General features: G+C 49.8%; 1 protein-coding gene across 4 annotated transcripts in view; it reads right to left on the reverse strand.

Annotated features, from left to right (window-relative positions):
* Nucleotides 1–14634, reverse strand: part of ZMYM3 (zinc finger MYM-type containing 3) — a 32250-nt gene that overhangs the window by 9272 nt on the left and 8344 nt on the right. For 3 of the 4 annotated variants that reach the window (XM_030967332.1, XM_030967334.1, XM_030967333.1), the window contains exons 2-13: nucleotides 12062–12952; nucleotides 11175–11218; nucleotides 10707–10779; nucleotides 9629–9920; nucleotides 9029–9206; nucleotides 8453–8665; nucleotides 7707–7857; nucleotides 7049–7164; nucleotides 4053–4139; nucleotides 3575–3725; nucleotides 2821–2993; nucleotides 2228–2393 (exon numbers count right to left, since the gene is read on the reverse strand). In XM_030967332.1, coding sequence (XP_030823192.1) covers nucleotides 2228–2393; nucleotides 2821–2993; nucleotides 3575–3725; nucleotides 4053–4139; nucleotides 7049–7164; nucleotides 7707–7857; nucleotides 8453–8665; nucleotides 9029–9206; nucleotides 9629–9920; nucleotides 10707–10779; nucleotides 11175–11218; nucleotides 12062–12938 — 2521 coding nt within the window. In that variant the 5' untranslated portion in view covers nucleotides 12939–12952. The remainder of the gene's footprint in view (nucleotides 1–2227; nucleotides 2394–2820; nucleotides 2994–3574; nucleotides 3726–4052; nucleotides 4140–7048; nucleotides 7165–7706; nucleotides 7858–8452; nucleotides 8666–9028; nucleotides 9207–9628; nucleotides 9921–10706; nucleotides 10780–11174; nucleotides 11219–12061; nucleotides 12953–14634) is intronic. The other variant, XM_030967336.1, reaches the window with a different exon arrangement.

Raw genomic sequence — 14634 nt, forward strand, 5'->3', positions numbered from 1 at the left:
GGGAATGTCTGCTTGTATGATCAGCTACAAGAACTCTCAGGATCACCAGACTGGTAGCAGCCACTGCATCACAGGAATTGATGGTTTTAGGCAATCACTGCCTGCAAGAGAGTAAGCAAGAATAAGCAGCTCTGCCCAAGATGAGCCTGAAATCCAGTTAGTCCCTTGCAAGCTGGCAACACAGCTGTCAGGTCCACAGGAGACCATGCAGAAGCTGGTCCTCCCAAAATCCCCTGCACAGCACAGCACAGCTGGAAAGCTCTCTGTGTAAGTGGGTCCTGGCTTCAGCATCCTTCCTTTGCAAACTCAGCAGTAAGCCACAGTCCTGGGGCAAGGATGTCCACAGCTGTCCCACATCTGGCAGGGGACTGGTGTGCCAGAGCATACTGAGGGCCTAGTGCAATCAGCAGCATCCACTAAGCACAGCAACTGCTGGGGCAGCCTGGAACTCGTGCTCAGCTGATGACAGGCTTTTCCTTGGCTCCCTTTAGTCCTTACAGGTTGCATGCAGATGCAGCTGTGACACAGTGAAGAGTGATGCCCCACATACCGAGCAGCAGAGTTCTGGGGGGCCTCCAGAGATGTGGTGGAGGAGGCTTGAGACTCTTGTGGTTGGTGGTGGTGGTGAAGGTACTTCTCAGTCTTGTGGTCCATGGCTCCAAGGAGACAAGGGCTGAACAGTGTGAAACATCTTCCCTCTGCAGGCAGGGCTTGCCCACTGTGCCTGTCCAAAAGCCGTGTTACAGATCTCTCAAAAGCAACATGCTTTGACAGCAGAGGACAAATGGAACAGCATGGCTAGGGCTGTGCAATCACTTGGTGAGCTACAGGAACCAGCATGTCACACACCTCTTCCTCTCTTGGGCAGCAGAGCACTGTAAATCAAGCAGAATTCCCATGGGCACTCCTGTGCCAGCAGAAACCAACAGTTCCTTCTCCAGGTCACTCTGGTGTGCTGCCACTTGAGCTGTCACCTCACACAGCCTGTTAAGGAGCATGGCTCTTGGAAGGCAGGTTGGGCTTCCCCTAGCTGGGGGAACCTGCTGCTTCTGGCAGAGCAGCTCTGCTTTGCTGCCTAAGCAGCAAAGACATCCAGAGCTTCCCCTGTCCTATGATCAGCACACTACAGTCAGGGGAGGAACCTCAAGAGTCTGGAGATGGAGGATGAGATCTCTCATGAGAAGCTCCTTGTCTTGGTTTCCCCTCCTTGGCACACCCTAGCCAGGGTTTTACACATCATGAAATCCCAGAGAGGCGTGCAAAGCCCTGAACCTGTGATGCAGGTATGTGTTGAAGCTTGATGCACTGAAGCAAGTCCCACTGTAAGCTGCAAGCAGTTTAACTATATCCCCAGGTCACCCAGGAGATCATGGCCTAAGAAAGACCAAGCAGAATGAGACTGCAGGTGTCCAAGGGCCAAGCGGTGTCTTCTCACTGTCACTAGGAGCACCTTCCATCCTGAGGGATCCCAAAGCACTTTGCAATCTTCCATAAGGAACTGGCTCGAGTTAATGATAGGAAATGGGGCAACAGGCAGTGAAAATCTCCTCTCCAGCTGGTACTCCATGGATGCAGAATGGGGTTATCTGGGACACAGGGTTGGCAACTCCCCAAAGCTGCAGTGATCTTTGGGTAAGTGGTAGGACTCCAGCCTAACATCGCAAGACACAGTGCCTCCAGCAGCTCAGTGCTCCCTCAAGACCGTTCTAGGTTCAGCTCTGGCTGAAGGAGAGCCCACCTACAGCATCACCAGCACCACTTCCTGCAGCACCCTTCTTTGTCCTTGAATGTTTCCCATCCAAGCACTGACCTGGCCCAATCCAGATTAGTTTATGAGATCTGAGAAGGTCACAGCTCGGAGGTGGTGTGAGGCTGCAGGTGGATTGTCATGCCAAACCACGCTGTCCCCTAACCCTGTAAATCGAGCTCTCCGCTGGCAACTTGAGGATGTTAAATCCCTGAGTATCCTCGCTAAGAGTGTGAGCTACAGGCAGCACGCTGGCACCGGCTCCTCCCGTCTGGGCCCTGTGTGTCATAGAACCATAGATGTTAGAGATGGAGAAGCCCATTAGGTCCCACTCCGTCCTTTCCCCCCCAGGGGCCAGTGCAGGATTGTTCCCTAGCGTCTCCTCCAGTCCCAGGCAGGCAGCTTCCACCCCCTGCTGTTGAGTCTTCCCTGTGTCTCTCAGACTGAGCTATGCAGGTTCCCTCCCTCCCTCCTACTCACTGTTCAGCAGGCTCTCGGGCCCCTTCTGCGTGTCCAGGTTGGGCTGGTTCTGTTGATTGTAAAATCGCAGCAGACACTGCTGGTTGCAGAAGTGTTTGATTTGCCCCCGCCAGTGGATGGTTTCCAGCAGCTTCCCCTGACGCTTGCAGGCATGGCACCGAGCTGCCTAAAGCCCGCATCAGCAGGAGAGAAACAACGAGTAACTAACCACACCCCCTCCGAGTGCAACACAACTCTCCAGTGAAAGGTGCACATCGCAAGGTGCAGTGAGCTTCCCCACAGCAGTGCCCTGCCAGTGCCAGCCAGGGACTCCAGCGGTGCGAACTTCTCCCAGCAGCACTGGCCGCGGATCCAGCACTGTGAGCTTCCTCAGGGCAGTGCTCTGTCTGGCAGGATCAGCTGGGGACTCCAGCTACGTGAGCTTCCCCGTAGCAGTGTCCCGTCATTGCCAGGCAGGACTCCAGCAGTGCCAGGTTCTCCGCAGCAGTGCCAGCCAGACTCCAGCAGTGCGAACTTCCTCAGTGCAATGCCCACTTATCTGGGTGCCGTGCCCACCACAGCACTTAGCACAAGCTGCCAGTGCCAATACTGACCTTGAAGTACCAGAGCAAGTATTTGCTTTTGCAGTCTTCACTACAGAAGTCCCAGGTGCTGCCCTCCAGCTGCTCGGTGACCGCCCGCTGGCAGGTCTGAGAACAGTAGGTGCAGGTGATGCAGCACAGGCCCAGGTTCTTGGTGAAATCCTGTTTGTAAAGAAGCACACACCCTGCGGAGAAACAATAGGAGTGAAACCTTCCCAGGATGAACTGGGGGCCTCCCTGACCCAAACATGACCAGAATCCAGGTCTGCGGAGACAACAGAGCACACGCAACACACTGTAGGGAACAATCCAGCACTGGCCCCTAGGGCTGGGATAAGATGGGACCTCACGGGGACTTGCCATCTCTCACCTCCATGCTTCTAGGAAGAGTCTGACTCCAACCTCCTGTGTGCAGGAACCCAGCAGGCAGGGCAAGGCCAGGTCAGGCCAGCCCAGACGCAAGAGCGTAGAAGTGCATGATGACAGGAGGAGCGGAGCTGCCACCTGCTGTCTCCCCAGCCCCCAGAGAGAGAAAAGCTGTGAGAAGGCCCTCCCCAAGGACACAATGAACGGTAAAGATCTTGCCCTAGGGCCTGGCTGGACAGCAAGCCATCCCCACAACAGTCCTCCCTTCACTGCATGGCAAGGCTCTTGCCCCAGGGCCTGGCTAAGACAATCTCCCCTCTGTTCCTCTCCATGCTCTCTTCTCCTACCCCAGCATGGGCTGGCATGGGGGCTCTGCCTCTCCCATGCCTTCCCCAAGTACCTTCGCTGCAGAAGTTCTTCTCCACTCCAGAGAAACGGATCTTCTCATGCAGCAGCTTCTCCTGCTTGCAGTGCTCGCACTGAGACACCACCCCACGCAGCCGCTTGAAGTCCTCGCAGCAGTCCTTGCAGCAGAACTGATACACCTTGTCCTGCCAAAGAGACCACAGCCAGGTCAGCCAGGCTGCCAGGAGGTTCCCACACTTCTCAGGGAAGCAAGAGAAAGACTACAGGGCTGAGTTAAGTCCTCAGCTCTCCTGGCACAGGATTTGGCAGGAGTGGTCTCCTCCTGCCCTTCTGACATCTTGCTGAGTATCAGGAGTGCAGCACTCAGCACAGTCTCCAGGCACATCTCTGCAGCTAAGGCATTCAGAGGACTGGCAGAGGAGGAGCTCTGCTTAGAGCAGGGAGAGGAAGTACCCCAGAGGTTTTCAGCAGTGTTGGCCTTCACCTCAACATTCCCCGGGTGAAATCCTCACCTGCCAGTCTAGGATCTCCGGCTTCCCGCTGAACAGATTGTGACAGTAATGGCAGTTGAGGTGGATCCCACCTTCGGGGCTGGTGCGCTGCAGGAGACAGAGACAGCTCATGGGGGGAGAGCAGCTGGAGGGCAGCAGGCACCTGCCTCACACTGCCACCTCCTCCATGGCCTGCAGCCTGCCTGGCCCCTCGGACCTGCTGCCACTGTGGGGACTGGCTCACTCCATCTCATCATGTCCCAAGCTCCTGGAGAGATGATTCCTGAGAGCAATTTCCCTTTGCTTCCAGTGTGCTGGGTCCAGCTCTTCTCAGGAAGGCAAGCTTGCAAGCTGCCACGCCACTGGATTTGAAAACTTAAATGATGAGGGCTCTGCTACCTCTTCTGAGGATTTCTCTAAAAGTCCTGGAAGCACAGGTGCCTGATTTCTATTTTCAAGATAATGCAACTTAAGAATTCAAGCAGCCTCTCATCCCATTTTCTGCTAGATTAATCTGCTAGATTAAACAGCATTTGGTGTCCTGTCCACAATGCATTTAGTATTTGGTGTCTTATCCACAAGGATATATTTATTAATAAAGTAATTCCTGGTTTTCTTTCTGATAACTTCAGATAAGACATTCTGCAAGTGCCTCAGTACAAGCGTTTTTCAAGCCCAAATTTAATTATTGGGTTTTTCTTCAGAATACTTCCAATTTTTCTTCAGCATTAAAAATGAAGTGGACATTGGAGAACATCCTTCCTAGATGTGCATCATTCTAGACAGCTCTTTTGCTCCCTGGCCCTCAAACATTAACTCTATGTTCACCTGCTTGTACTTACAATAAATTAATCCTTCCTTGTGTGGCTGTAAACTGAGATGCTCATACTGAATAGTTTATCTGGTGTAATTCCATGGCCTTTTCAAAATCCTTACTTTCCAGGATTTGTATCTCCACACTGCCTGAGTAAGGCTGATACAGGATCTTGCACTGAAACTGCATTTAAGCACGCATTAGGAGGAACCAGCCTTGTCAATCAATCCAATTGCTTTGCTTTCTGTGACTACCCTGAATGCAGCATGGGCTAACACTTCACCAGTTTTTGCTTCATCTGCTAAATTTCATCATGCTTACTTTGACTTTATTGCCAAATGATCAAGAAGATGTTGAAGTCCTTGGACTTAACACTGATCCCCAAGAAGCCACTTTGAAACATTCTCTTCAGTGTTTTTTCTTTGACAAGTATATTCTGAGATCTGCCAGCAACACATTTCCTAACCCAGGTGATGCATGGGTTCACTCATATGTTTACAATGCTGATTTTATATGGTAATAATTCAAGTTAGATGAATTAATGAAGTCCCAGTTGGGAAAAGTTGCAACCATTTCTAAAATGGGTAGAAAGGAGGACCCTGGAAACAACTGAACTGTGCAGTGCCTGTGAAGATCATGGAACAGATCCTTCTAGAAGCTGTGCTGAGGCACATGGAGCACAGGAGTGCCAACACAGCCAGACAGGGCACCAAGGGCAGTCCTGCCTGACCAACCTAGCTGTCTCCTCAATGGAGTAGAGGGAGAGGATTCTGCCCCTCTGCTCCACTCTGGTCAGACCCCACCTGCAGTGCTGCCTCCAGCTCTGGGCTCCCCAGCACAGGAAGGACATGGAGCTGTTGGGGCAAGCCCAGAGGAGGGCCATAAAAATGACCAGAGGGTTGGAACAGTTCTCCTGTCAAGAAAGGCTGAGAGTTGGGATTATTTAGCTTGGAGAAGGCTCTGGGGACACCTTATTGTGGCCTTTCAATACTTAAAAGGGGGCTTGTAAGCAAGATGGGGACACAGATTTTAGCAGGGCCTGCTGCAATAGGACAAGGGGTAATAGTTTTAACCTAAAAGAGAGCAGATTGAGATTAGCTTTATTTTTTTCACAACATGGGTGGTGAAACACTGGCACAGGTAGTGCCCTAACCCTAGAAATATTCAAGATCAGACTGGACAGGGCTCTGAGCAACCTGATTTAGTTGAAGATGTCCCTGCTCACTGCAGGGGAGGCTGGCCCAGATGACATCTAAAGGTCCCTTTCAACCCAAACTGTTCAATGATTCTAGTCTTATGAAATCTACAACGCTAAAAGCTCTATAGCTACACTACTCACACTGTTTGTGCCCTCAGTGAAGGATTACAATCAAGGATTTATAAAAAAACCCCCAAACAAACAGAAAGAAACAAAAAAAACCCACCAAAAACCCCAAACAACCAAATGTCTCCACCCCTCCCACCAAAAAAAAAAAAAAGCCCCAAACAAATAAAATCTCAAAATGAAATGCTGCAACTGCTGGTAACTAACTCTTACCTCTAGATTTTCTATGTTTTCTCAGTTGCCCAAGACATGTCCTGGCCTGAGTTTCTCAGGTCTTCCTGGCTGTTACTTTGTTCTTTGACAACTGTACAAAACTAATATTCTTGAAATTGCCTATGAATACCACAGACATCTCACATATGCTGAAAGTTAACATCAGAAGATTAAAAATCACCAGTCAAACCTTTGAGGATTATTAAACAAGAGGCATCCAAGCCTGCTAGTTGTAAATTTTTAGACAACACATCCTGGAAGACTTATGTTTCTCAGTGACACCTGGCTGAGAGGGCAGCTCTGCCCCTTTCCACCCAGCTATCAGGTGTGCACTTGTGCTTTGCTGGCTTACTTGTGCACTTGCTTGTGCTCTCTTAAGGCCTCTCTATCTCAAACCACTCGTGCAGCACAGCTCTGCACTGCCCTCCTGCTGGGCATAACCTGATAGACAGGAGTGAATTGCAGCCCACTTTATCCCAATGGAGGCTGGGGCAGATAGGGCCGAGACTGGGACTTGAGCAATCACACTCACTGCAACTCCTGTGCTCCAGAAGAGACTTTCTTAGGAGCCCTCTGTGAGGAGCTCAAGGAAGGTGGAGCCTCTGTTTAGTGTGAAAGGAGGCATGAGCTCCATGGCCCAGCCCAGCATGAAGGATATTTCAGTACCTGGAATTTGGTCCAGCAGCTGGGGCTGCAGAACTGGTAGACAACCCGGTCTGTCTTGTTGTAATAGCAGGGTTCAGATAAACTCTTTCTGCAGAAGCTGCAGGGTCTAGGGGGACCTGATGAAACAGATAGGAATTGGTGAGGGCAGCAGCACAGGATGTGGGACTGGATTCTGAGGAGGGCATGCAAGCTACTCACTCATCCTCAGTCTGACAAGCTATTGCCACAAAGCAAGGGACAAGAACAGCAGGAAACTAAGAGCATCAGATTCTGCTAGGACAGAAATATTAAACAGATGGGAGAGCAGAGGGGCTCACAGAAGTGACCCTGGCTCTGTAGGGATTTGGACAAAACAGGCTGCAATACTTGTCCCACTCCTGGACACCCCAGTACACCATGTAATGGGCAGGGCAATGCCAGCACAATCCAGCACTACACCTGCTCCCAGCATTCATTCTCAAGAACAGCAATGTACACTACTCTCTGTATTAAGATGTCCACATGCTGCAAGGGTTCCTCCCTCTGCACTTCCACTTGTCTCACTGGACCCTTCCCCCAGGCTTTTACCTTCTTTTCAGTCCCATCCATAAGCAATAAACAATACCAAGGAAGGAATTAAGTGGAGAGGTGATGATTCCCTCTACACAGGTGCACTTACCAACTAAGCCTGACTGCTTCACTTTGTGGGAGGTAGTGCAGCAAATGGAGCAGAACAGGCCCATCTTGCCACTGCGATCCACGTTGGGCAGCATGTCAAAGTTCTTGCACAGTGTCTTGCACCACATGCAGGGGTACACCCGCGTGTTCTTCTGCAAACACAGAGCAGAAGAGAGCTTCCAGGAGACCATCACAGCTGGCAAGGTCCAGCTACCACATCCCACCCCACTGCTGAATCCACTATAGGACTGCTCTCCTGTAGTGACCACCTGATGCCAGGGACAGGCTCACAGTCTGCAGATTCAGGTGGTGGTAGCAAAAAAAGCTGCCTTTGGCACTTCAATTTCTCATTTCAAGGGTAGCCTGGCAGGAATACAGAGTTTGGCCATCCCTTCCAAGACAGTAAGTGAAGACTGCTCAGGTGGCAGAGGAACATACCCAGCCCAGCTTTAGGGAGACATCCAGAAGCCAGTCCATGCTAACTGCATATACCAGTGTCACTCTACCACCAGTTCACTGACTTTCTGACCCATGCTTGGGTCCATGGTGGGCCCCATGCAGATAAAATCGATTCTGTTTGCCTGCTTCAGAGTTTCCCCACAGCAATATTTTAACTGCTTTGTCAGCAATCAAAGACCAATAGGATTCCAGACACCTGCTATTTAATAAAATGCCCTGTGCCACACCAAGCAAAGTTGCTGTGTGCCCATAGAGAACCTCCCACCCCATGCAGCTGCCCCCACTCACCTTCTTGTAACTATTGAGACATGCAGAGTTGCAAAAGCGTTTTTGCTGGCCTTCATGGAAGAGGTACTCCAGGGGCAAGCCCTTGTTGTAGATATAAAGTCCACAGTAGTCACAGCAGTTCGTTTTCAGCCCCTTGGTGGCCCGGAACTTGGTGAAGCAGGCGTCGCTGCAGATGCGGTGAACCACGTTGCCATTGCTGACCTCGTGCTGGATCTGCAGAGACATCACTGCTGTCACTCCCAAACCACCACAGGCTCCTTCCAGTGCAGCTCTACCAATGCAAGCACAGCCCTTGACATAACAGGCACTAAAACTCTGGGAAGTGCCATACTGGAAGCTGGTGTGGACTTGCAGTGGCCTCCCTTGGCAAAAGTCAGAGGAACAGGGAGAGCAGAGTGACAAGAAGCAGTGAGACTCAGGGAAAGGAGAAGCTTGAGAGTGAACCCAAGCCAGCTCAGGGGCTGAGGCCTCACACTACAGGAAAACCTGGCAAATGCCCTGGTCTCGACCAAGACTAAGTGCTGTGAGTCCTAAGCACATTCTCCAGGACATGGGAAGGACAAGGGATTTGTTTACCTCGCCAGGTTTGTGGCAAACACTGCAGCGGCTGGTGTCCGAGGCATCTGCAGACTGAGGTGCTGGTCTGTGCTGCTGGGCCTCGTAGAGGGAAAGGCAGACAGAGGTGCAGAACTCATGGAAAGAGCCACCTGAACCAATCTGAGCAACCACAGAGTCCTTGGTGTTCCAGATCTCCCTGGGGATCAGGAGGGGATGGGTTAGTGCAGGGACATGTGTGTCCTGCCACAAAGGGATAGGATGGCTCACTGCAATGTACAGGACTTTCTGGTGTCCCAAAAAGTTGGCAAGAACTGTCTCACAGCAGCTTCTGTCCTGGCCCAGGGGAGAGGTGTCTGAAGACAGAGCATGCAGGAGATTGTTTTGAGGGGAATATGGGGCACTAAGTCCGGGGACAGGCAGGGAAAGCAAGAATGTGAAGGGGTGTAGGGAGCATGGGATGGGCAGTGTGTGAAAGAATACATGGGGCAGCAGCTAGCAGTGGGCAGGAGTGATGTGGCTGAGCGAGGGCCAGAGGAAGGGGACTGGCAGGAGAGCTGTGGAGCAGTGGAGTGGGGTCACAAGCACGGGAGCACTGAGGAAAGGGGAATGAACACACACTTTTTGCAGAAGGTGCATATCTTCTTGCCAGGTGGTTTTTTTGAGAAGGTGGTGAGACAGGAGCTGGAGCAGAAGAGCTGAGGAAGGCCTTTTCTCTGGTAGGCAGTCTGGCCCTTCTGCAGCGGGGTCCGGCAGTTGGCACACGTCATCTTGGTGAAGGAGGAGCGGGCGGCTCGCTGCGCCATCTGAGCGCGCAGCGACATCCGCGTGGAGCGCCGCGTCCGGAAAGGGACGAAATCCTCGTCGTTGGGATCATCCACCATCGCATCAGAGTCTTCATCAGACACTGGAACTGCAGAGCAGCAGAGCAAGATCAGAAACCCCTCGTCAGGAAGTGAGAAACTGCTGTGAGACACAGGCTGGGATTTTCTGAGTCACCTTTCTAGAGTCCCTCTATGTACTTTGTTCCTGTCTGGGTGGAATGATAAAGGGATCCTTAAAAGAAATTTGGTTGTAACTGGAGATGAATCAAGAGGTGTTTAAACAAACCAGGCTCAAATACAATTCCTGTCTAGGAAGTCATGATATGCCAAGGTTGAGCAGAAGCCCAAAGTGTGAACATCTACTCTGTAAGAACTGTTAGACTGGAAAGGGAATGTGTTAATCACCAGATTCTAGTACAGGCAGGCAATAAAGGAGCAACACACAAATACTAGGGAATGGCAAGGTGACATTCAGTATCTCAAAGAACAGACACTTCACTTCAGGAAAATCTCCAAAATGCAACCTTCCTTCAGACAGCCTGCTCTCATAGAGAGAATGGAAGAAAGTTCCTGGGTGGGGAGATGGAAGATGAATTTCCTGGGAACACCCCCCAATCTCATCCTGTAACTTAGTGCTTGGTGCCCACATACCACTGTAAAAATACTACAACACTCCCTGTTTTGACTTAAGTGCCCTGAGAAAGCAAGGCAAATACCCCAGGATGAAGACTTGTGGACCTGTCCTGTGTAGAAGGGAAGTCTGAATGAAAGTTCCAGAGTTCCCACTGTACTCACACCATGAGCTACCTGCCCACAATGGATCTGAACCATTCTCTCTGGCTGAAAACAGGGATTGGCCAACCCCAGTTACTCACTGCTCTCTGAGGAGTTCACAGTCTCAGGCCTGACAGTTTCTGATCTTCTGGGTCGTTCACTTCTTTTCTGCTCCTAGAAGACATTCAGAAAATAGTTAGGCTAACTAGCAGCTAGGACAACCATGGATAAATATCCGAGATTATGGTGAAGTTCCAACTTCTGGGATTTGGTTTCCCAATACCTCGGCTGAAAATGGATAAAACTCCATGGATACCTGATCAGAGCTGGCAAGACAGAGGAGGGGGGGAGTAGGCTTACGAGGATGACATTTCAGCTGAGGACAACAGGGACACACTGAAGCCACATTACAGCATAGTGGCAGTGCACAGGGATCATTCTGTCACAGGAGTCATGCAAACTCCTTTCCAGAGGGCTGACACGACAGCCAGTGTCCCTCACAGAGTCTGACAACAGCCAGCCATGCTCTGTGCTCCTGTACCATACATACTTGACTGCATTCTCCTCACCTTCTCAGCTGGCAGCTCACTTCCCTTCCCAGACAGGCTTTCTCCTGGAACAGAAGCACAGAACAAGCTTGCATCTAACACCTTGCTTTTCTCAAAAAAAAAAAAAAAGAGCACAGGTGTTCTCCAAATGCAGCCACCCTTTGGGTCAGTCAGCACATGAAGCCCTAGCCTGTCCTGGCTACCAAGTACAGTTCTGGTGGTGGAGGGCTCCTAAACCCACCACCTGTAGTTGCAGATCCAAACACAGACTGGGAGGAGCCCTGTAAGGGGGAGACCTCCCTGCATGGGGGAGGCAGGCTGGGTGGGCAGTTACCTCCAACTGCTTCTGACCAAGACTGAGCATCTCCTGGGGATGGCCAGCCTGGGCAGAGGAACTTTGCCTATTGGAAACACCTGGTGCTGACCCTCAGTTCCAGCAAAGACTGCAGCAATGGAGAGAGAGTGAGCTCTCTGAGTGCACAGTCAAAGAGCACAAAGCCCCCTTGGTGACATTCAGTACAGTGCTACTTGCACACAGGGCCATCTTAGACCATCACTGTCTCATTTTTGGCTACTGTCTACAATTGTTAACAGTTATTGGAAGAGTTGAGATGTTTCAAATAAAAAAAGCTGTGGCTGATGTGCAGCCACAGCTTTACTGGGGAAGCTCCTTGCTTCCACAAGCACCAAAAATCAGTTAAAGCCATGAAAGCCAGAGCAGGAGCTTGTGCAGACCAGAACATTATTCCCTTTACACAAGAGGCTTTGCCCAAATCTAGACTATCAGAAGAGTTGGCTATTTCCATAGCAGGGTATGAGCTGGAATGTAGAGCAGACTCCAGCTTCAGCAATGTGTAGGTGATGACCTGAGAAAAAGGAAGCCAGATTTTGCTGAGCCAACAACTTACCTGCTGGTGGTAAGGCTTCCTGTGCTTTGAGTGCACTGTTTTCTTTGAGTGAGTTCTTCCCATTATCATCCCCTTCCTCTGCCCGGTTTTTCTCCACAGGCTCAGGGGGCAAAGCTGCAGTTCTGCTGTCTGGGCTCTGCTGCACCTCTGCCTCCCCTGCCAGCCCTTCCCTCTGCAAGGGTAAGCTTTTCCTTGGTGCCTTCAACTTCATCTTCTTTGTTTGTTTAAGACTGAGTTGGGGTGGGGGCACTGTGGGACTTGAGGACTGTGCTGTGATTTCTTCCTTGGCCGGGGCACTGCTGAGGTCCCTGGAGTCAGGGACAGGTTGTTGGGGTGATTCAGGGGCATTGTCACCAGACAGTGCAGGAATAGCAGCAGCACCATCTTCCTTTACATCCCCAGAACAATTTTTTGGTGCATCCTCCCCTTCTTTCCCTTTTTCTGGACCAACAGCTTCTCTAGACAGGGCAGAGGAGTCTGCTGGTCCACCCTCCACGTCCTGGGAAGGTTGTGCCTTACACAGCCCATCCAGACCCTCTGGTTTATCCACCAAGTCAGAGGTTTTACCCAAATCATCCCTGACACCAGGTTTCTCCAGCACATCCAAGACACCAGGTTTATCTAGAACACAGTCATTTGATTTATTTAGTTCAGACACGCTGTCTGCTTTCACTACAAGGTCCAAGTCCTCATCTGCAGTCATCCGCTTGGATTGATCCCAGCCAGGGGGCTGAAGAACTGAAACTTCCTGGGTAGAAGCTGTTTGGGAGCCCAGGAGATCTTCACCAAACTCCATGTCAGCAGGGAGGTCACCAATGAGCGGTTTGTCAGGCAAGGACAGGGGGTCCAGAGATCCTGAAAATTCACTGGAATCCATTTAGAAGATGGCAACTGGAAATGAGAGAGAGACTTGCAAGTTAATGAAAAGCAGTCTAACATAGAACATGAACTGTCCACTCTTCTGAACACTGCTGGAGTAAAACAAGGCCCAGGAATGCTGCCAGGCCATAAGCAGGACACCAGACACCAGCAGCTGAATCACCTTTACTTGTGAGAGTACAAAAGTCAGCAGCAGAATGCAGTAGCTTGGTATAACAGACCTTTGGGAACTCTACAGCACTCACACATCTCACCACAGAACAGCAAAGAAACTTGCTTATGCTAAATGACACACTGGGGTATCAGAGCATTAATTCAGGAGGCTCCACACCAATGTTCTGTGGAGATATCCCCAGCCCTGCCTTCTTCTCTATCCAAATAATCTGGTCTGTCCTTTCTCCTGATCTGTTCTTACGGAGCTAACACATTTTTAATTTTTAAAATACCTTTTTTTCTCTTAAACATATTGGTAGAAATAACTCCTTTCAAGCCCTGAAGTGTGAGTCTTAACAAGATACAGGATGACAACATGCATTAATCTTGTCAGAGGACAGATATAAACAATGTTACAGTATAACTACAGCTACTGCATAGCCCCAAAATTACATAGGCTAATATTCAGACATGGAACAACTGGAAAAGCTTAAGTTAGAACTAGGAAGAGTTCTGGAGGGTGGCAAGAAGAAAGCTCTGATAGTAAAGCTCTGATGTTAAAAGCAGTCATAAGAAGAACAAGTAGCAAGACAGCCACAAGCAGGCAATGCAGAGTCAGGAAAAAAGACCAGTGTGACTTTGCAGGGCACAAACAGCGACTTGAACAGGAAGGTGTGATGCAGACTGCCAACCTCAGAGGGAAAGTTAGAGCCCAGCTCCTCATGGTTGACATCACCGTAAGACAGAAAGGTCAAGACTTAGAGATGAGGCAAGTAATATGGTCTAAAACTGAATTATACCCCCACAAGTAGATAATGGTTGACAAACCTGATGAGGGAAAGGGAGAAGGAGCTGGAGTCTGCAAGTGGGAAGGCAGTGCAAGACATGAAATAACATCATGTCCCCAAACAGGCTCTAAGTAGACACTACAAAAAAGGCACTAGAATCAAATGATGTGGCAACAACCTAGCCCTTCCTATCAGAGTAATTCCAATTCTAAATTTAGCACTGTTTTAAGCCCTGAATGAGAAGACACTGTACTTCTGTTTATTTGGGCTTACAGTGAGCATAACTCATCTATATCAATGAAGGAGGAAGCCTGATTTAATTTCACTGATGATGGCTGTTTAACTCATTTTTCATATCCTTCTCTCTGAAAGGACAAGCAAATTTTCACTCACAAATTATTTGCTCAGAACTAAACAGAACATACTTGGACAGAGAAGGTACCCAGCTTCTAAAACTTAGATAAGCAGGAATTTAAAGAAATCATACCAAACAACTGGATTTCAAAGCCACCACCTCCTTATTTTATCTAAATACACAGTAATGTTTTCTGTTTCCTGGTGGCAGATAAAGCACTGTTCCCACAATCCCAATCAGAAACTAAAGCAAATGTAATCTTTAGAAATGCTCAGCAAGTTTCACCCCCAAAGATTTTGGTGCTTCTGTTCACTTTTAGTTACAAGATGAGACAAAACTTTTAGAATAAGTCAATTCCAGAGCAATGCAGGATCTAATACATGTTTTAGGCTGGCTGA

The sequence above is a fragment of the Camarhynchus parvulus genome, chromosome 4A (assembly GCF_901933205.1).
Source record: "Camarhynchus parvulus chromosome 4A, STF_HiC, whole genome shotgun sequence".
Lineage (NCBI taxonomy): Eukaryota > Metazoa > Chordata > Aves > Passeriformes > Thraupidae > Camarhynchus > Camarhynchus parvulus.